Consider the following 21,286-nt stretch of genomic DNA (forward strand, 5'->3'; position numbering starts at 1 on the left):
AGACACACACTACAACAACACACTCCATAATTAGTGTTGGCATAGAGAGGGCTCTAGGAAGGGATAGGAGCTCAGAGAAGCACAGTCCTCTTAGAGGGAACAGAAGAATCAAATATGAATGGGGATAATGAATGGTGGGGGATAGAAAAATCAAATGGGACTAGGAAAGGGCGATGACTGAATAACCGATAGTAAGCAGAAAAGAAACCACACTGAGGAGAAAGGAAAGTTGGAAGTAGAGCGTAAAGGAGGAGGTTGACAAGCAGGGAAGGAGACCCCTCTGGAGGTGGAAAAAGGCAGGACCACTTCCGGCTGGGGAGGGGAAGCCAATAAGCTCAGACCTAAGGAGAAGCTTGGAGAGAGCGGACGCCTTCTGGACTCCAGAGAACGAGGTGAGCTAAAGATGCCCAGCTTTAGTGAATACCTGTGGGAGCCTCTGGGCTATGGCTTTAACGTGCTTGACTCCACACACCCTAAGGTGAAGAAAACCTGCCGCGGGTTCAGGTGCTAACTGCATTAATGTGCTTGGGTTTGGGGGTACTTGGACCCTGTTCATACAGGAGATAGAGGGGGCAGAATCCCCTTTGGGCCTTATGATGGAAACATCTGGATTCTGTTCGGGCCGCAGAAAGGAGGGATGCAGACCCGATTCGGACTGCGGGAAGAAAAAACAATCGTTCTGACAGTAGAAAGGAGCAGGACCCAGTTTGGGAGGGTGATAAGCTATGGCAGGACTCCGGGAGGCTGGTGAGTGGGGACAGGATCCAGTTTGGGCCACAGAAAGTAGGGGTCAGGACCCAGAAATGCAGGGCAGAATCCCTTTTGAATAGCAAGAATGACCTGGCTCAGACAGAACGGAAGAGGGGCTAGGACTTGGTTGATTACGGTTTGAAAAGGGAAGGGACAGAACCTGTTAGTATTCGGGAACAAGGAATACACAAAAGCATAATATCGTCGGATTTGTGGGTGGGGTATCGATGTCGCAGAAAGGGTGGAACCGGTCACTTGCAAACGTGGAAGTGGGGGAGCGGTTTTGGGGGAAAGGGCAGTGTGGGGAGTCACTGGAGAGAGGAGGGAAGGGGCGTATTAAGGAAGAGGGAGTTGCTGAGAAGTACTGCAGAAAGGAGGGAGGGTGCACATAGGGAAGGGGCGGTGCGTGTCGGTACCGCAGAGTAGAGGTGGGCGGTGTTAGGGAAGGGGCGGTGCAAAGCAGTACCGCAGAGGGAGCGGGCTGGCGTTGGGGGAAGGGTTGGAGCCAAATGTGACGCAGTTAGGAAGAGTGGGTCCCGGGCTTGTCCCAGACATTCTGCTTCTCGGAGAGCGGGAAGCATCTCTGAGATCGAGGTGGTCAGACTGACCAGTCCACCAAAGCGCATGTGCTCCAGTTGGCACGCATGCGCCCTATTAAGTTGCAGTACGAGGCCTGTGTAAGATTAGGGGGCGGGGCTGTAGAACTGACTTGCAATTTTTGGGGGGAGGCAATGGAGCTAGGGTTCAGGTAGGTGATCTGTGTTTCTAGGTATGAGAACTGAATAGTTGAAGCCTTTGGGGTACAAAGTTGGATGAGATACCCCTTCTTTCAGGATAGTTGGGAGGTCTGGTGAATCTCCCTCTCCTTCTCATTCTCCCCTTCAGGCCCCTTCCCCTCAGCTCAGCTGTTACTCGGCCTTTCAGAAAAATTAATAGGAGAAATGACTGCGGTTATAGGATGCTCCCATTCCAGGTGAGGTTTCTGCATTCTCACCAGGCCATCTGTCCCTTTCTGAGTTCATTTATTAATCTTGAGCCCCTTACCACTCTGTAGTTGAAGAATTTCCTGCCTAACCTGTCTCAGTCCTCCCCTGCAAAGTGAAGGAGGAGGAGAAGAAAACCTGCCCAACTCTAGCTCCTGTTTCCTCTCCTTTAATCACTGATTAGAGGAAGGAGAGGCCTTCCTGGAAAGGGTGGGCTGTAGGGAGGCCAGATGGCTCAGCAGATCATAGTCCTAAGTACATAGGGCCCTATGCTTCTCTCTGGGATCCTGGAACGTCACTTCCCTCTAGACACACAGACTGAGACCACAGAAGAGGACAGTGTCTTGCTGATGCCTACCCTCTTGGCAGCAACTAAGGACCCTCTGGCCATGGGCCCTCCAGTTGCCAACTGGCCTAAGAAAAGCAAGACCAAGAAGGCCCCTATTAAGTCTATTACTAAAGCCATACCTGCTGCCCCTACAGTCTCATCTGCCAATGAGATTGCCACTAACAAGCTTAAAGTAACTTTGCAGGCTTTAAACCTGCCTCTCATCCCCCAGATCAACCAAGCTTCAGTTACCACAAAGCAACCAATACTCAGGCTTCTTCAGTCACTGCTCAGCCTAAGAAAGCCAATAAGACAAGGAGAGTTACTGCTAAGGTAGCCCAAGCCTCCCAATATCCAACTGGAAAGGAGGGTGTCACTACACAGACCAAGTCATCCTTGTAGGCCCTAAACCTACTAGACATTCTGCAGGCTATCCAGGCTCCACTTACCAGTGGGTCAGCCAACTCCCAGGCTTTGATAGTCCCCACTAAGCCCAAGAAAGTTTCCAAAGCTAAGAAGGCTGCCAATAAGGCCATAACTAGTGCTGTTGATATCCCATTGGCTCCAACCACCACCCACACAACTACCACCCAAGGCCAAATTAATAATGAGGCAGCCACTACCCATGCCACAACAACCTGCATCAGACTAATAAAGCCTCCAAAGCCAAGAAGCCAACTGTTAAGGGCATAAATACTGACACTGAACTCTTAGAGGCCCCAAATGCTGAGAGACCTAGCAGGCAGACTAAGGCCTCAATAGTAGCTAAGGCCCCAAAAATTCAAGGGCAAGAAAGCTGCCAATATAGACCCAAATTCTGCCTGTGAGGTCTCTGAGGCTCCAAGACCTAGCTCAAATGATCACAAACCAAGCCCTAGCAGCTGCCCTTCAGGTCAAGAGAGGGTCCAGGGTTCATAAGTCTGTCACTAAGACCCAGGCAGCTGAAAACCAGATGAAAATTGTTGACCAAGGACTCCAGGCCAAGATAGCCACCTTTAGGACCAACATGAGTGCCCCTGAGACTCAGGTTGCAGCTGCTGTACAGGCCCTGGCAGATGACTACCTGGCCCAGTTGAGTCTGGAGCCTACAACCAGTACCTGGGGCAAGAGGAAACAAAAGGTGAGATCTCTGACATCACCATCCTTACAATTTTCACTTCTTTTCCATTCCTATCCTCCTAGTTTTTCGTTTGTTCTATAAAAGTTTACTGAGACTTTTTTACACTGAGCCAGGCGCTGTGTTTTGATAGGCTGTGGGAAATTCTGAGAAGAATGTGATCTAGTTCCTGCTCTCTGACAGTTCACAGATTGGTGGGGAATAATACATCCATATACTTAGCTACAACCTGGATATAATTCAGCTGGTATTTACATAGTAGTTACCAATTACCAGGGGCTTGGGTAGTTCATAAAAGTTGTGTCTTTGTGTTTTGAAAGTAACTCTTCCTATCCGGGGATCATAGATTCCGGTTTTACATTTGAGAAAACTGAGTCCCAAAGAGGTGAAGTGACTTGTCCAAGGGATACATTTAGCAGAGTTAGTGGTGGCCAAAAGAAGAGAAGGAACCCCAGGTCCTGCCCTTGGGTGAAACTCCTGGCTGGAAGACAGTGAAAGACATATCTAGGACTTAGGATGGTCAGTTGTAATGTCAGGACCCACTATAAGAAGGGTTTGGGGGATTTTCAGGAGAAGGTAGGGTAAGGAGACAGAGCCATCTCTTTTACCTGGTGACTCTGGACCTTCCTTCTTTCTGATGATGGGATCTCATGCGGTTTAGAGAGGTGGCAGTAATTACAGGTTGATTCCATGAGACTGGAGGCTTCTGCCACCCCGAGATGTGGCCATTTTGCAAAAAAGGGTAAGAATCCTATGCTGCCCAGTCTCTTCTCTTTTTCACTTGCCCTCTTTTTTGTCATTCAAGTTTTCTAAAAACATATTGAGATCTCCCCATGTATTCCTCTTCTCCCAGGCAAATAAGTTGGTGAAATACCTGTTGGTTAAGGACCAGACAAAGATCCCCATCAAGCGCTCAGGTAGAGTCATACCAACCTGCCTCCCTGAAATCTTCTCTCAACTCCCCTCTCTCCCATGCCCTGGAGTAACCAATTTACTTTTATAGCCTTTTCATTCTCCCATATGCCCTCCCTTGCCCTCCCGACACTCTGTTATGGCTGGCATCTCCCATTAGCACAGTTGAGAACTCAGACTGCACTGTCCCCACAGGCTGGACAGAGGGCTGCAGTTCCGTTGCCCCTGCTCAGCCCAGCTGCTCCCACTTCACCCTTCCTACAGACATGCTGAAGGATGTCATCCAAGAATATGATGAATATTTCCCAGAGATCATTGAACGAGCAAGCTACGCTCTGGAGAAGGTGAAGGGGCAGCCCTGGGGGATGGGCACAATGGGGAAGCCTTGAATCAATAAGGACTTTCATGTCTCTTCTGGAATAGACCACAGAGATCACTAATCCATCCCCATCACTCTACAGTTGGGCATACAATGGCTTAAGTAGGAACATAGACTAGCTCAGGGTCACACAGCAAGTCAGTGGTAAAACACAGCTAGGACTCAAGCCTCTCAGCTTAGTCCGGTCTGATGATGGATGTGTTCTGTAATGTATTTCAAATGCTCCCCTCTCCTTCTCATTCTCCATTCTCTATCTCCCTAAATATCTACAATAACAAAGGTGATGCTGATAATAGTACATTTCTTACCTGCTTTCTGTAGTGGTGGCCACTTAGCTAAGTGCTTTACCTCCACTATCTCACTGATTTCTCATACACACTCAAAACTCTAGCTACACAGTGCTTCTTAGCATCATCTTTATGAATGGAAATCGGTCCAGTGAGGGTGAGTGGGTAGGCATGCAGCTGAATGGGTGGCCACAGTTGGAAGTCCACATGCTCATTTTCAAGATGCTCAGGAACCTCACTGATGCCTAGGCTGAATTTTGTGATCTCACAGGCTGTTCTTTTACTTGGCAGATGTTTCGAGTCATTCTGAAGGAAATTGATAAGCAAAGTAGATTGTATATTCTCATCAGCACTCAGGAATCTTCTGCAGGCATACTAGGAACGTAAGCTGGGAAAAGGGTGGGGTGGAAGGGAGGCTCTGCTTCTATCTATGTGACTACCCCATCCTGTCATCTCTCCTCACATCTCCTTGGAGAAGCAGGAAGACAGGGCCTAAAACACCCTGTTCCAGCTCCCTCACATAGTTGGAGCCCTGCACATGGTAGTGGTGCTTTATTATGATTGACTGAAGGGTGTGGAAGCCTGGAGCAGTGCATTCCTCCTGTCAGGTTTTCTGTTTCTTCAGAAGCTTCCCAGGAAAGCAGACCTGTCATTGCTTGTCTCTTCCTACTGGCTTTGGTAGAGTGGTTCTCAAGGGAGGGCTTCCTGGTGTAGGTCAATCATGATGCTTGAAGGACAGGAGCATCACTGGAGCTTTGCCTAGAGTTCTTTTGGGGCAGAGGGGTCTAAGAGAGAAAGAAGGGACTCACATTGGCTGGGTCCATGGGTTGTCCCAGTTTGGCAGGCATTCTTCTCTCTTCTTGGAAACCTGAGGCAGGGGAGGATTGGATTTTCCCATTTTACTGAATAGGAGATGGAGACTCAAGAGTCTAAGTGTCTTGATCAGGGTCACATAGAGCTTGAAGCACAGACTAGGCAGAATTCTGTCATGTCTCAGGAATCTGGGAGAGGATAGCCTAGATGGCTGCCGGACATAAACCTTTTCTCTACTCTGTTATTTCCCTAGGACTAAGGATTCACCAAAGCTAGGTCTCCTCATGGTGCTTCTTAGCATCATCTTTATGAATGGAAATCGGTCCAGTGAGGGTGAGTGGGTAGGCATGCAGCTGAATGGGTGGCCACAGTTGGAAGTCCACATGCTCATTTTCTGTCCCTGTCTCCTCTTGCCTCCTCTTGCAGCTGTCATCTGGGAGGTGCTGCGCAAGCTGGGGCTGCGCCCTGGGTATGATTGGGCTCTCTCAGTGCTTGCTGTCCGTGTTGTCATTTGGAAAGAAAGGATGGTTCCAGGATTGCATCAGTCTGGTGGTCTGGTGGAATGGGTGGGGGTGCTGGTAAAGGGTCCAGGGTTCTGAGATGGGTGGGTGGGGAAAATGGTCCTGAACTCTCTGCATCTTCCCACCCCTATGTCATTCTAACCTGAGATAGAAGCTAGAACTTCAGAGGCATACCTGACAAAGAACCATCTGGCCTCAAGTTACTGATTCTAGTGACCATGTGTTCACTACTTTTCTGGCTTCATTGGGACTGCTGCATGTTCTAGAGAGGTCTCTTCCATGTTCAGAAATGTCTCTTCCCTCATCTGGGAAGTTTTAATCTCTGTTTATGGGTTATTTTTCCCATTGTCAGGGTAAGGCACTCGCTCTTTGGGGAAGTAAGGAAGCTCATCACAGACAAATTTGTGAAGCAGAAGTAAGTGGTGTTTGGGGGCTTTGTCTGACCCTGAAGTGTTCTGAGTGTGCTGGTCTGGTTCAGAAAGTACTCAGTCAGCCCTTTTATCACACTAGCTTTAGAGGTGGAATGGGCATCCTATGCCCTAGAACTGAGTCCTGTCCATAATTCCCATGAGTGACAGTTCCAGGACTGGGCTAGACCAGGCCCTTGCTTTAGGGTGTGCTCAGAGCAGGGTGCCTGAATAATGGCTCCTCTGTTTATAACACACCCAACAGGAACTTGGGTTTACTCCTCACAGGTGGCAAGATACTTTGGCCTTCCTGTGACATCATGCCCTATACATACCTTCTCTGAAGCATCAAGTGACTGCCTTGCACGGGTCCAAAGGGAAATGACAATATTGGAGACCAATACCATGAACTGTGTTTGGGAGTGAGTCTGGGGAAGGAGGGTCTTAGAAATCCTCCTCCAGGAGTTGAGTTTAGTATTTGAAGGAAGTTGTCACGTGGTGCCCAGTGGTTACACAACAGATTTGTTTGGTTAGAAGCAAGTTTCATTTCCTTTCTCCAAGGTACCTGGAGTACAAGAGGGTCCCTAACAGCAGACCAACTGAATATGAGTTCTTCTGGGGCTTGCGCTCCTACCATGAGACTAGCAAGATGAAAGTACTCAAGTTTGCATTCAAGGTAATAGGAGAGCTGCCCTGACTTGTCATATTAAGGGTACCCTAACTGGGGCAGACTATGTGCAGGGATGGTTAGGTACAGGGCAGTCTGCAGTTAGTATATAAGCATATGGAACTTTGCTGATGTCTGAGATTGCTGCTGAACATAAGGTTTACATTATTTCATTCTTTCATATTAGAAATTTCTAATTAGAAATTAGACTGATTTCTATTAGTCTGCTTGCACTGTCATAATAAAATAATACAAAATGGGTGCCTTAAACAACAGAAAATTATTTTCTCACTGTTCTGGAGGCTGGAAGTCCCAGCAGTGTCAGTTTCTGATGAGGTCTCTCCCTCTGGCTTGCAGATGAATGTCTTCTTGCTGTGTTCTCACAGGGTGGAAAAAGAGCCTCTTACAAAAACAGGAATCTTATTGGACCAGGGCCCCACCGTTATGACCTCATTTAACTCTACTTCTGTAAAGCCCCAGTCTCCAAATATAGTCACACTGGGAGCTGGTGCTTTAATATATGAATTTGGGGGGAGGGACACAAACATTCAATCCATAACATACTCTCTTATCATTTCCCCTTTTCTCAGTTAGGTTAAGTGACTTGTCCAAGGTTACCCAGCACCTTAGTTATCAGAGCTGCAATTGGATTTCAGGACTGATAGAGCCCCAGGAAAATAAGAATTAAAAAAAATACTGCTCTTGATTTTATACAGAGCCCATTGTATGTACATAATAGATAATTACAAATGTTATTGTCCTTATATTGATTATCATTCCCATTTCAGGTACGCCAAGGACTGGGCTGCTCAGTGCCAGGAGGCAGTGGAGATGGAAGTCCAAGCTGCAGCTGTGGCCGTGGCTGAGACTGAGGCAAGGGCTGAGGCAAGAGCCCAAATGGGGATTGGAGAGGAAGCTGTGGCTGGGCCCTGGAATTGGGATGACATGGATATCGACTGCCTAACAAGGGAAGAGTTAGGCGATGATGCTCAGTCCTGGAACAGATTTTCATTTGAAATTGAGACCAGAGCCCAAGAAAATGCAGAAGCCAGCACCAACATCGACTTCAGCAGAGGAGTTAGCACCAGGGCTACCTTCAGCGATAGCGCTTGTATTAGCTTCAGTGGTGTGCCCAGCCCCAGTGGTGGCTTTGGTGGCAGAGCTGGCACTAGCTTTGGTGGCACACCCAGGACCAGTGCCAGCTTCAGCAGCACAGCCAGCATTTGCTTTAGTGGCATACCCAGCACTAGCACTAGTTTCAGCGGTGCAGCCAGCATTAGCTTCAGTGGTGCAGCGAGCACCAGCTCTAGTTTCAACAGTGAAGCCTGCATTAGCTTTGGTGGCACACCTTGTACCAGTGCCGGCTTTGGTGGTGGGGTCAGCTCCAGTTTCAGCATCCCACTCAGCAGCAGTCCTGGTTTCAGTGGTGGAGCCAGCTCTGGCTTTGGAGGCACACTCAGCACCACTGCTGGTTTCAGTGGTGCACTCATTACCAGTAGCAGCTTTGGCAGTCTACCCAGAACTAGCACAGTCTTTAGTGGGGCACTTAGCACCAGCACTGGATTTGGTGGCACACTGAGCACTAGTGTCTGCTTTGGTGGCTCTCCCAGCTCCGGTGCCAGCTTCGGTGGCACACTTAATACCAGTATCTGCTTTGGCAGCTCTCCTAGCACCACCAATGGTTTTGATGGAGTACTCAGCACCAGTGTCTCCTTTGGTGGTTCTTCCAGCACCAGCGCTGACTTTGGTGGCACACTAAGCACCAGTATCTGCTTTGGTGGCTCTCCCAGCACTGGTGCCAGCTTTGGTGGTGCATTCAGCACCAGTGTTGGTTTTGGTGGTGCACTCAACACCAGTGCTGGTTTTAACAGTGCTGTTAGCACTAGTGCCAGCTTCAGCAGTACACCCAGCACCATCTCTGGCTTTGGCAGTGTGTTCAGCACCGGTGCTGACTTCAGTGGGGCACTTACCACCACTACTGACTTTGGCATTACTCCCAGTACCAGCATTGGCTTTGGTGGAGTTCCTAGCACCAGCCTCTGCTTTGGCAGTGTGTCTAACGCCAACCTATGCTTTGGTGGCCCTCCTAGCACTAGCGCCTGCTTTAGTGGTGCTACCACTGCTAGTTTTGGTGATGGATCCAGTACCACTGCTGGTTTCATCTTTGGCAGTGGGTTGAACAGCAGTGCTGGATTTAGTGGTGGACTGAGCACTAGTGCTGGCTTCAGTAGTGGACTAGGGACCAGTGCTATCTTTGGTAGTGGACTGAGCACCAGTGCTGGCTTTCGTGGTGGACTGATCTCAAGTGATGGCTTTGGTGATGGACTGGGCACCAATGCTGGTTTTAGCAGCACACTTGGCACAAGTGCTGGCTTTAGTGGTGGCCTCAGCATCAGTGATGGCTTTGGTGCTGGGTTTAATAACAGCTTCAACGGAGGACCAAGTACCATCATTGGCTTTGGCAGTGGTTCCAACACCAGCACAGGCTTTATTGGCGAACCCTGCACCAGCACCAGCTTCAATGGTGGACCCAGTTCTATCATTGGCTTCAGCAGTGGACCAAGCACAGGTGCTGGCTTCAGCAGTGGACCAAGCAGTGGTGCTGGCTTTGGCGGTGGACCAAGAAATGGTGCTGGCTTTGGTGGTGGAGCCACCAGCCTTGGTGCCTGTAGCTTCTCCTATGGCTAGTGAGGTTTCAGGTAATTACATTTCCACAGCCATGGTCCTTGGGGATGGGTGTAAGATCTGGGAAATGCTATAAGAAATCCCAAAGTGGGAGGTTTGGGTGGGGAGATGAGGACAACAAAGGAAGTATGAGAAAACACTATATTTGGTACTAAAATGTGTTCCTGTTTGGTGTTTTGTTTTCAGGTTTATTTCCCAGGTTTACAGATATGGCTAATGAATTGCAGCAGTTCTTCCCAAGGAACCAAGGTACATCCTTGGAATTTTTTCCCACACAGCAGTATAAGCAGATATTATCAATCAGCTGAGGGTGACATGCTATGAAAAATCTGCTTGGTGATCCTACTTTGTTGTTTGCTTCTTGTGTGCTGTCATATTTTCATAACAGAGTTACATTAAATTTGCAAGATGAATTGGAGGATTTTTTCTGTCTTTTAATATGTCTAGGTTGTTGTAGTGACATTTCAGGTTCATAGAAGAACTAGAGGGCTCCTGGGTGGCTCAGTGGGTTTAAGCCTCTGACTTCGGCTCAGGTCATGATCTCAGGGTCCCGGGATCGGGTCCCGCATCGGGTTCTCTGCTCAGCAGGGAGCCTGTTTCCCCCCTCTCTCTCTCCCTGCCTCTCTGCCTACTTGTGATTTCTCTCTGTCAAATAAATAAATGAAATCTTAAAAAAAAAGAACTAGGGATTACTGTGGCTCTTCAGAGAAGGTGGGCTGCAGCTTTAGGCTAAAATGAATTTCAGTGGGATAGAGACCTGGAGGAAGCACAGCAGGCAAGGAGATTATAGCTTGAGCAAAGATATAGAGGAGAAGGGAGTTGAGGGAAATTGGAAGGGGAGGTGAATCATGAGAGACTATGGACTCTGAAAAACAATCTGAGGGTTTTGAAGGGGTGGGGGATGGGAGGTTGGGGGAACCAGGTGGTGGGTATTAGAAAGGGCATGGATTGCATGGAGCACTAGGTGTGGTACAAAAACAATGAATACTGTTACACTGAAAAGAAATAATAAAAAATTAAAAAAAAAAGATATAGAGGGGAAAGGCCTAGGATAGAAGGCAGAGGGGGAGGGTTCTGGAGAGTAAATATACATCCATTTTGAGACATTTGTTTAAGAACAGAGAGAAAGAATGGAACTAGATGTGCACACAGGAACAAGGGAGGGTTTTCTTGAGATAAGAGAGAGAGAGAGAAATGAGATGTTTCAGAGAATGTGGAGGCAAAAGCCAATAAAGGACAGAAGGTAGATATAGAATAGTAAAGAATTTACTGAAGTAGCCCATGCCTGAAAACGTGGGATGGGATAGAGTGCCAGGGAGTAGAAGGTGACCCTGACTTTGAATAGGATTTAAGGATGGCTGTGGAAGCAGATAAATGGAGCTTTGTTTCAAACAGTAGATCATCCCCCCAAAAGTAATGTGGATTATACAAGATTTGGGTCTTGCTGGTGGCTATGATGGAAGAACAAAGAAACCAAGGCAGTGAGTATATGAATCTGTCTCTTCACCACCAGACTGCAGATACCTAGATGCATGGAGAGTGGCTGAAGAAACGGAACATAGGATTCAAGCTGGCTATTGATGGTAGAACAATGAGGATGAAGAGAAGTAGTGGATTCTAAGACAATGGAGGAATCAGAGGATTATACTCTTGATGCAGTACAAGAACAAATATTATTCATTCAAGAAATACTACACACATGCCCACTATGTGGGAGCCATGCTTCTAGGGATCCTGTAGATGACACAGAGTTGTAAGGACTAGGGACCAGGGGTCAGATAGTGGGATCCTTGTATTTAAGCAGTTGTACTGGAGGCAGGATGTCTAGATGATGCCAAGACCCATGGAGTGGATGGCTGAGGGGGAACTGATCACTGGAATTGAGGGGGTCAGGGAACTTGGAGGCCAGGGTATTATTTGGATAATTTGTATGAACTGTTAAATCACTCAGGATGGCAACAGGAGTTAGAGAAGAGAGGAACACTGTGTTCCAGGTACAGATTCTTCTGAGTGTACAAATGAAGGTGCCTGGTCCTCAGCCATGCTGCATACCAAAGAGCAAGGGCCATACATACTCACAGAGACTTATCTCCTTCCTCATGTTGAGAGGTGCTACCCCAGAACCCTTCCCTCTAGGAAGCCCTCATCCATTCAACACCCCACAGTACCAGAGGCATTTCACAAGATTGTGATCTTAAGATCTTGTGGGAGAAGACTTACAATGACTTCTTCTCCCCCCACCTTTTTTTTTTAAAGATTTTATTTATTTATTTGACAGAGATTACAAGTAAGCAGAGAGGCAGTCAGAGAGAGGGGGAAGCAGGCTCCCTGCTGAGCAGAGAGCCCAATGTGGGGCTCGATCCAAGGACCCTGGGATCATGACCTGAGCTGAAGGTAGAGGCTTTAACCCACTGAGCCACCCAGGCGCCCCCTTCTTCTCCCTTTTTATAGGCAGCAAAAAAAGTCTTTATTGATAGGGTTTGGTAATTAAGAAAGGAAAAGTGTTATTCAGAACTACAGAGCTCCTTTGTTGTAGCTAGAAATCAAGACCTGTAGGCAAAGTCCAGGGTCTTAAGGTAAAAGAAGTGCAAGGATAGAAGCTCTTAAAGGTGAGAGATGGAGCTAAGGCGGTTTGACTTCTTGGAAAAGGCTCAGTAGTGGGCAGGGACAGTGTCCAGAGCTTCCTCAGGTTCTCGGGTGATGTCCACATTCTGAGAGGAGAGAGCCCAGGATTAATAGGAATGAGCCAGCCCTGTGGAGACCCCGACACTCCCCTGACTCTTGTCCTCACTGACAGGCTCCCCTCCTTCAGCCAGGCCTGGATCCTGACCCTTTTCTCAGGCAAGCCTCTAGGGAATTTCAACCTGAGGACTTTGGGGTAGGGGTTGTTCTAGTCTTGCATCTCTTTGGCACCTCAGGCCTGGGCCATGGTTCCTGCATTTCTGGATGCTGGTTATTCTACCTGTTGGTATGAAACACGCAAGCTCTGTGGGATTGGGGTGGTATTTCTGTGTGGGTTGGTTCTTTCACCATGTGCTAGCTTAGGCCACAGAGTCCCTCACCTACCTCAGGTTTCTCCCGATGTGTATTTACGGCTTCCACGTTCAGGTAGATGGACTCCACTTTGCAGCCTCAGAAAGAACAACCAGTCCATCCATAAGTCCCCAAGGTTAAGTACAGATCTTCCCTGAGCTGTCATTTGCTCCCTCACCCATCACTACCTATACCCTGAGCTCCACACTGTGTGAAGATTGTGACTGTTCTGTAGGGAGGGGACTATACACCAGCTGTGTGTTGTATGGGGAAGACACCAGGTCTAAGAGAAGCTAATGGGATGTTCTCCCAGCTGCCCCTAATAGTCTCAATGTTCTCTGAGCTTCAGTTGCTCAACTGATAATGGGAAGGAGATGGGAATAGATGATCTCTGGGGACTCCCCCAACTCTTGTACTCTGTGAGACAGCAATCTAATCTATATAATAGTGATGGAGCCCTGTGGACCTCCTAAGCTGTGCTAAGTGCTGAAGTGCTCAAAGAGTCCTGGGGCCACTGCCTTGGGGCAATCAGTCCAAGGTAAAGTTTTTTTAGAGGACAAAAATGGTTATGGAAACAACAGAGATGTGGAAGGTCACAAAGGAGTTCTGAGAGCCTGAATAAAAAGGAGTGGTATCACTCTGGGGCATGGGGGATATCAGAGGAGGTCCAATGCCTATGGAACCCCCCCCCCTTAGCTCCATCCCTGTGGATTGCAAACTACTTTGGGCTTCAGTGCACTCTCTTCCCTATTCACACCCCAGAAGATATTTGAGTCTTTCTCTCCCCTGCTCATAAATATTTCACAGCAAACTAATGTCCCAAGAGATAGTCTAAACTTACCAGGTCAGTCTCTGAACTTTCTTCAATCTGGCCCAACATACACTTACTCCTCTGATCCCCTTTGGGGACCATGCTTAGTGCTTTGGTAGAGCCAGAGAAAGTTGAGGACAGGCCCTGGATTTAGAGGCCATCCCAGTTCTTCCCTGCCTTACCCTATTATTGCCAATTCTTCCTTCACCAGGACATCCAATTACTCACCCAAGAAACTTCCCCCAGGACTCTGCTAGGCAAATGGTATGCACTGAAAGCATGTTCATGCCCTCTATATGTCTTTCTTCAGATGAGGTTGGGAGCACTCACCATAAGCCACAGGTGTGAGTTTAAGCACTGTGTGCAAAGGACACTTGAGATATGGCAGCTCATCTGGAAAGGAGGAGAAAGTAGCCATCACAGACAAGGTACTGGGGAGGGTACCATCTCCTCAGGCCTCTTCTGCCATACCCCCTTCCTTATGGTCAGCTTCATCAGGGTCACACTCCCCCACACTCTGCAGTGGACAATGTTGAGAACAGAGTGGGTAGTAGTGAGGAAGAATGCAGAAAGGTGGTCTCTAGAGCAGAGAGGAAGGAAGACCCTGGGGAATGTGAGCAGACTGTGAGTTACCCAGGAGGGACAGGCTCGTTATCTGAGATGTGGCCTATCTCCTCACTCACAGGGCAAGCATGATACTAAGGCAGACCTCCCTTCTGACCAAAGCCTAAGGCCTTCCACAAGCTCTTCTAACATGAAGGCCCACAGATGATTCTTGGCAAGTGTTTTCTGAGAGCTTGTTATGTGCCAGGGCCCTTGGAAATGTATATACGTACCTTGGCATCTCCCATAGTTTTCTCTCCAGCCAAGGCCTTTGCTTTCTGACACCTCTCACACATGATGGGTAAGCATTTTTTGATTAACTGGTTTCTAGTTGACTATTGTTCATAAAATTGTTCTGAATGTTCATATACCATTTCTTGTATAAGCCTAGGTTTTCATTTATTAGACATCCCTGAGAGGAGGAGATGATCAGGCCCATTCCATGGATGAGGAAACTATGGCTCTGAGAGGAAAGACACTTTTCCTATGTCACAGTCAGGAAGTGGCAGCATTGGGACTTGAACTTAAGACCCTCTGAGGCTAAACACATGCTCTGCCCACTGTAGCCAGCTGCCACGGCCATGGAGGGGCTCACAGTGTCATGGGAATGACACCCCCATCTCTCACCACTCTCCAACAACAGCCACTCTCTCCCACCCAGGCTGCCCTTACCACTTTCCATCTCCCTTCACTGAGCCAAAATCAAACCCCTCATGGCTTCCCTGTCCCCAGGGTTCACCCTTTCTTAAAGCCACCACCACCCTCTCTGCCTCCTGAGACATCAGGTTTGACGATATCCTGGGCATCCATCTTGCTCCTTCTTGTCTTTGTCATCACCATTATCAGGCCCTGGGGCCCAATGCTTTGGGTACAAGGTTTCATTCCACCCTTGTTGATACTCTTCAGGGGTTACTGTTCCCCATGACACATGTGACAGAATGGACTCAGAGAAGGGAAGTGACTTGCCTGTGTTCTCTGACTTGCTCTGCCACCACTTGGAAAAGTAATCTTGGCCCAAACTTTTATTTCTCTGCCCCTAAGAGTTCCCACCTCTCACAGCACAGGATTGGACTAGATGTACTCTGAGGGTGCTCCAGCTCTGAGGTCCTGTGGGTCTGCTTTCTGAGTCATATCATCTCTCTGGGCCTCAAATTTCCTCACTAAGTAACAGGAGTAAAAACATGTACCTAGCACTGCCTAACCCAGCTTCCAGGGCTGCTGGGGGGCAGCTGGGGGCAGCTGGTGTGGTCTGTGCATGAAAGAAGGCAAAAGTGGTAAAGCAGTGTGAGAATGACAGGTGCATGTGCTCCTCCCTCAATCTACACATCTGAGGTGGAGGTTCTCTGGAAAGAAACTGAGTTTGACACCTCTCCCTGCCTTCTGAGCCCCATGACCTTCAGTAGGTCACTTCACCTCTCAGAGCCTTCATTTCCTCATCTGCACAGTCAGGGTTACAGTGCTTGTCTCACAGTCTCAAAGACAGTACTGAGCAATAGAGATTGGAAGTTTTCAGGAATCTAGTAGCACAAGAACCCTCACCCCAAACCCCATGCCCTTTTCCAGTGAGGAGACTGAGGACCAGGCAGAGGAAATGATCTGACCAATGTCAAGTTCTCAAATTTCCTGGGTTTCAATTTTGGATGACTCCATATTACAAGTGTTCTTTACTTGGAAACTAGCATAGTAGAGAAGATTCGAGTCTGCAGGACATTGCACAATATAACTTTCAAGTATAACTTTGAAAGGTCCTCACACACCTTCACAGTATCCTGGAGATGCTTATACTTCAACATCCATATCAGATATGGACTTTAAAACCAAAGAGTGACATAACAGTCCCTTGCCAAGCTCCCTGCCCAAGTCTGCAGTTCACCGTATGTTGTTAGGGTATAGATACTCTGTTAATTACAATGTCTAGATATCTTTTAAAATGAAATTATAATCTAAAAACATAAAATGAAAATATCACTATCTTGGGAGAGATCATCCCCACAGCAAAGACAGAAACATACAGTTAGGATCATGAGGCAACAAAAGGTCCCATTACCACCCAATGACAGCTTGTTTCAGAGTAGTGTCTCTGCTTTTTCAGGTTGATGCATACTGTTAGGTTGGCTTTGAAAACATTAACTCAGAATAATACTAATACTAAAAACAGCAGCTGACCCTTATATAGCCCATACTATGTGTCATAAACTGTCCTAAACTTTTTACATATGTTAATTTATTCAAACTTCATTATTGTTCTCTCCATTTTACAGATGAGGAAATTGAGGCCAGAGAAGCTAAAATAATTTGTCAAAGCTAGTATGTAACAGAGCAAGAATTTGACCTCAAGCATTCTTGTTCTGAATACTGTGCTCTTAACCACTAAGGTATAAACCACAGACTGCTGGTGTCAGGGTCCCAAATCATATATAGTTTCCTATGCTAAGAACAGATAGGAGAGTGGTACCTGAACTCTTATCCAGGAAGTAGGCCAGGAGGCACCGCATGACAGCCTGATGACAGATCACCAGTACATTTTCCTGCCGTTCTAACTCCATTATAACTGGCTCCAGACGCTGAACCAGATCCTCATAGGACTAAAAATGACAGAATATTTGAGAAAAAAAGGGAGATGAGTAGATTTGCCCACAGAAGAACCCAGGATTATGAATTAGGAAAAGTTGGTTCTGTCACCAGTTCAGTCGTTGACCCAGTAGTATGATCTTAGACCACTCACTTCTTTTCTAGCGTCTTAGTTTCTCATCTACTAACTGAGAGCATTCAACACAGTTGACCAAATAACAATAATAATAAAACTTCTTAATATAAAATTCCTAGATTTTTTTCCCATTCAGTTTTTCCTCCCTTCCCCTGTGGTCCTCTGTGCTATTCCTTATGTTCCACATATGAATGAAACCATGTGATAAATGACTTTCTCTGCTTGATTTATTTCACTTAGCATAATCCCCTCCAGTTCCATCCGTGTGATGCAAATGGAATCTGGGAAACAAATTGAGGATTACAGAGGGGAGGGAGTGGGGGAATGGAATAACTGGGTGATAGGTATTAAGGAGGGTACATGTTGTGATGAGCACTGGGTGTTATACACAACTAATGAATCATTGAACACTACATCAAAAACTAATGTACTATATGTTGGCTAGCTGAACATAATAAAAATAAATAAATAAATAAATATAAAAATAAATATGTTTAAAATTCATAAAGAAATAAAAGAGACAAAAATGAGAGAAAGAAATAAGATGCCTTTAAATATATGATGTAGATTTGGAAAAAAACTAATGGAATTTCTAGAAATAAGAAATACATTTATGTCTCCAAAGGCAAAGGAAACAAAAGCGATAATAAACTTTTGGGACTTCATCAAAATCAAAAGCTTCTGCACAGCAAAGGAAACAGTCAAGAAAACAAAGAGGCAACCCACGGAATGGGAGAAGATATTTGCAAATGACAGTACAGACAAAAGGTTGATATCCAGGATCTATAATGAACTCCTCAAACTCAACACACACAAAACAGGCAATCATATTAAAAAATGGGCAGAAGATATGAACAGACACTTCTCCAATGAAGAGATACAAATGGCTATCAGACACATGAAAAAATGTTCATCATCACTAGCCATCAGGGAGATTCAAATTAAAACCACATTGAGATATCACCTTACACCAGTTAGAATGGCCAAAATTAACAAGGTAGGAAACAACATGTGTTGGAGGGGATGTGGAGAAAGGGGACCCTCTTCCACTGTTGGTGGGAATGCAGGTTGGTGCAGCCTCTTTGGAGAACAGTGTGGAGATTCTTCAAGAAATTAAAAATAGAACTTCCCTATGGCCCTGCAATTGCACTACTGGGTATTTACTCCAAAGATACAGATGTAGTGAAAAGAAGGGCGGTCTGTACCCCAATGTTTATAGCAGCGATGGCCATGGTCGCCAAACTATGGAAAAAACCAAGATGCCCTTGAACAGACAAATGGATAAGGAAAATGTGGTTCATATACACTATGGAGTATTATGCCTCCATCAGAAAGGACGAATACCCAACTTTTGTAGCAACATGGACGGGACTGGAAGAGATTATGCTGAGTGAAATAAGTCAAGCAGAGAGAGTCAATTATCATATGGTTTCACTTATTTGTGGAGCATAACAAATAGCATGGAGGACATGGGGAGTTAGAGAGGAGAAGGGAGTTGGGGGAAATTGGAAGGGGAGGTGAATCATGAGAGACTATGGACTTTGAAAAACAGTCTGAGGGGTTTGAAGTGGCGGGGGTGTGGGAGGTTGGGGCACCAGGTGGTGGGTATTATAGAGGGCATGGAACGCATGGAGCACTGGGTGTGGTGAAAAAATAATGAATACTGTTATGCTGAAAAGAAATAAATTAAATTAAAAAAAAAAGAAATACATTTATTAAAAATGAAAACTAAATGAACCGGGTGAATGAAAGATTAGATAGAACTTAAGAAATAGTGATTTGGAAGATAAAGCTGAAGAAATTACTCAGAATGCAACAAAGTCATTAAAAATAAGAAGTTAAAAAGCAAAGGATAGGGACAGGATAAACACACATTCAGTTTTATTTCCAGAAGGAGATAATAGAGATTATATGAAAAAGGGATGAAGCCATAATGTCTGAGAGGTTCTAGAATTAATGAAGAATTCAATCCTCAGATTCAGGAAGTCTAAATAATCACAAGCAAAATAAAATTAAAAAAATTAGATATATCAGATTAGAACATAAAATCAATGAAGATGCAAAGATCTTAATAGCAGCCACAAAGAAGGTAAACAACAATTAGACTGACTAGAGACTTTTTAGCTCCATCAGAAGCCAGAAGACAGTGGTGATGAGGGGAGGTGTTAAGATGGCAAAGTATGGGGACCCTGGGCACAGCTGTATGGAGGTCAAATCCCTTGGAACACCCAGGAAATGGATCTGAGTATTGGAATAAGGATTTCTACAGTTGGAGGGAAAAAGCTGTACAGGCCTATTTCAATAAAAATAAAGTGAATCTAAAAGTCCAAACATGCCCCACTGCAAGCAAGGAGGAACTCTGCAGAGGACTGACCAGTGGGAAAGAACAGCCAAAACACAGTAACAGAGTGCACATACCATATATTAGAAACACTTCTTGAAGTGCCAAACCCTGGGCATTGTATGATCACTCTTTAACTTAATATTACTTTCAGATACAGGAAATATAACACACAAAAGACAGAAACATAGCCAAAATGACAAGGTGGAGAAACTCTCCCCAAAAGAACATTCAAGAAGAAACCACAACCAGGAACTTGCTAAAAGCTAATATAAGCAATACATCTGAACAATAATTTAGGACACTCATAAAACTACTAGCTGGGCTTGAAAGAAGCATGGAAGATACAAAAACAGAACAAAACAAAACAAGCAAACAACAACAACAAAACACCTTGCTACAGACACAAAGGACCTAAAAGCTAGTCAGGCTGAAACAAAAAAGTGCTATAACTGAGATGTAAAAGACTGGATATAATGACAATGAGCATTGAAGAAGCAGATGAGAGAATAGGTTTTATAGAAGATAAAATTATGGAAAATAATGAATCTGGAAAGAAACCTAGTAGACCATGAAGGTAGACTTAGGGAACTCATTGATTCCAGAAACCACAATAATATCTGTGTCATAGGAGTCCCAGGAGAAAAATGTGTGTGTGGGGGGAAGGGACGGAAGTCTTATTTGAACAAATTATATCTAAGAACTTCCCTAATCTGGGGAAGGAAACAAGCACTCCAGGGCAAGATTCACAGAGAACTCTTCTCAAAATCAACAAAAAGTCAACACTACAACATATCATAGTGAAACTTACAAAATGTAAAGATAAAGAGATAATTCTGAAAACAGCTAGGGACAAAAGATAAAGAGGCAATTCTAAAAACAGCTAGGGGCAAAAGATACTAAGGTTACCAGCAGACCTGTCCACAGCGACCTGGTAGGCCAGGAAGCAGAAGAAGGAAATATTCAACATGCTAAATGGGAAAAATATGCAGCTAAGAATACTTTATCTAGCAAAGCTATTATTGAGATTAAAAGAAGAGATAAAGTGTTTCCAAGACAAGAAGGAACTGGGTGGCTCAGTCAGTTAAGAATCTGACTCTTGGTTTTGGCTCAGATTGTGATCTCACAGGTCATGAGATGGAGCCCTAAGTCAGGCTTCATGATCAACAGGAAGTCTGCTTGAAGATTTTCTCCTTATGCCCCTTTTCTCACTTGCTCAAGCTCTCCCTCTAAACATCAATCCTAAACTAGCCTTGCAAGAAATATTAAAAGGGATCCTTTAAAAGAAGAGAGAGCTCTAAACTAACAAAGATCAGAAAAGAACAGAGACACCCTACAGAAACTGCGACCTGACAGTACCACTTTACAATGATACTAAATTCATATTTTTCAACAATTACTCTGAATGAAATTGCCTACATGCTTCAATCAAAAGCCATAGAGTAGGGGCTCTATGAGCACCTGGGTGGCTCCGTGGGTTAAAGCCTCTGCCTTCAGCTTGGGTCATAATCCCAGGGTCCTGGGATTGAGCCCCACATCGGGCTCTCTGCTCAGCAGGGAGCCTGCTTCCTCTTCTCTCTCTCTCTCTCTCTCTGCCTACTTGTGAACTCTATCTGTCAAATAAATAAATGAAATCTTAAAAAAAGCCATAGAGTATCAGAATAGATTAAAAAAAAAAGACCCACTGATACACTGCCTACAAGAGACTCATTTTAGAACAAAAGTCACCTCCATATTAAAAGTGAGGGGGTGGAGAACAATTTATCATGCTAATGGACATCAAAAGAAGTTAGAAGAGTCATCCTTAGATAACTAGATAACTAGATTTTAAAACAAAGACTGTTAGAAGAGATGAAGACGGGCACTGTATTATAATAAAGGGGTCTATCCAATAAGAAGATCTAACAATTGTAAATACTTATGCACCTAACTTGGGAGCAGC

General features: G+C 45.6%; 2 protein-coding genes, 1 non-coding gene and 1 pseudogene across 9 annotated transcripts in view; 3 read left to right on the forward strand and 1 right to left on the reverse strand.

Moving 5' to 3' along the window:
* LOC116582933 (trophinin-like) lies at nucleotides 1-10,140 on the forward strand. 4 transcript variants are annotated; one of them, XM_032330796.1, is made up of 4 exons: nucleotides 1-392; nucleotides 7,059-7,173; nucleotides 7,953-9,863; nucleotides 10,036-10,140. In XM_032330796.1, exon 3 carries the CDS (start codon nucleotides 7,996-7,998, stop codon nucleotides 9,850-9,852), a length of 1,857 nt encoding a protein of 618 aa, XP_032186687.1. In that variant the 5' UTR covers nucleotides 1-392; nucleotides 7,059-7,173; nucleotides 7,953-7,995; the 3' UTR covers nucleotides 9,853-9,863; nucleotides 10,036-10,140. The 4 variants fall into 4 exon arrangements, with proteins under 4 accessions (XP_032186687.1, XP_032186686.1, XP_032186685.1 ...); XM_032330794.1 differs by lacking the exons at nucleotides 1-392; nucleotides 7,059-7,173 and adding exons at nucleotides 5,403-5,902; nucleotides 5,996-6,038; XM_032330797.1 differs by lacking the exon at nucleotides 1-392 and adding an exon at nucleotides 6,022-6,038.
* On the forward strand, nucleotides 1,395-5,384 carry LOC116582265 (annotated as a pseudogene).
* On the forward strand, nucleotides 6,702-6,830 carry LOC116583847. Its single transcript, XR_004282943.1, has one exon. It is a non-coding gene; the product is annotated as a small nucleolar RNA SNORA11 (small nucleolar RNA).
* A 2,134-nt stretch (nucleotides 10,141-12,274) lies between the features above and the next one.
* PFKFB1 (6-phosphofructo-2-kinase/fructose-2,6-biphosphatase 1) overlaps nucleotides 12,275-21,286 on the reverse strand; it is a 113,285-nt gene continuing 104,273 nt past the window's right edge. For all 4 annotated transcript variants that reach the window (XM_032330801.1, XM_032330802.1, XM_032330800.1 and 1 more), the window contains 4 exons: nucleotides 16,752-16,881; nucleotides 14,024-14,086; nucleotides 12,916-12,980; nucleotides 12,275-12,560 (listed from right to left, as the gene is read on the reverse strand). In XM_032330801.1, coding sequence (XP_032186692.1) covers nucleotides 12,501-12,560; nucleotides 12,916-12,980; nucleotides 14,024-14,086; nucleotides 16,752-16,881 — 318 coding nt within the window. In that variant the 3' untranslated portion in view covers nucleotides 12,275-12,500. The remainder of the gene's footprint in view (nucleotides 12,561-12,915; nucleotides 12,981-14,023; nucleotides 14,087-16,751; nucleotides 16,882-21,286) is intronic.

This window comes from Mustela erminea, chromosome X (genome assembly GCF_009829155.1).
Source record: "Mustela erminea isolate mMusErm1 chromosome X, mMusErm1.Pri, whole genome shotgun sequence".
NCBI classification, from domain to species: Eukaryota; Metazoa; Chordata; class Mammalia; order Carnivora; family Mustelidae; genus Mustela; species Mustela erminea.

Bases quoted from the DNA above. Each gene is read 5' to 3' on its own strand.
- LOC116582933 (XM_032330794.1), top strand. From the start codon at position 5,854: ATGGTGCTTCTTAGCATCATCTTTATGAATGGAAATCGGTCCAGTGAG. The intron at 5,903-5,995 runs GTGAGTGGGTAG...CTCCTCTTGCAG, and splicing joins TGGAAATCGGTCCAGTGAGG to CTGTCATCTGGGAGGTGCTG. The intron at 6,039-7,952 runs GTATGATTGGGC...TTCCCATTTCAG, and splicing joins AAGCTGGGGCTGCGCCCTGG to GTACGCCAAGGACTGGGCTG.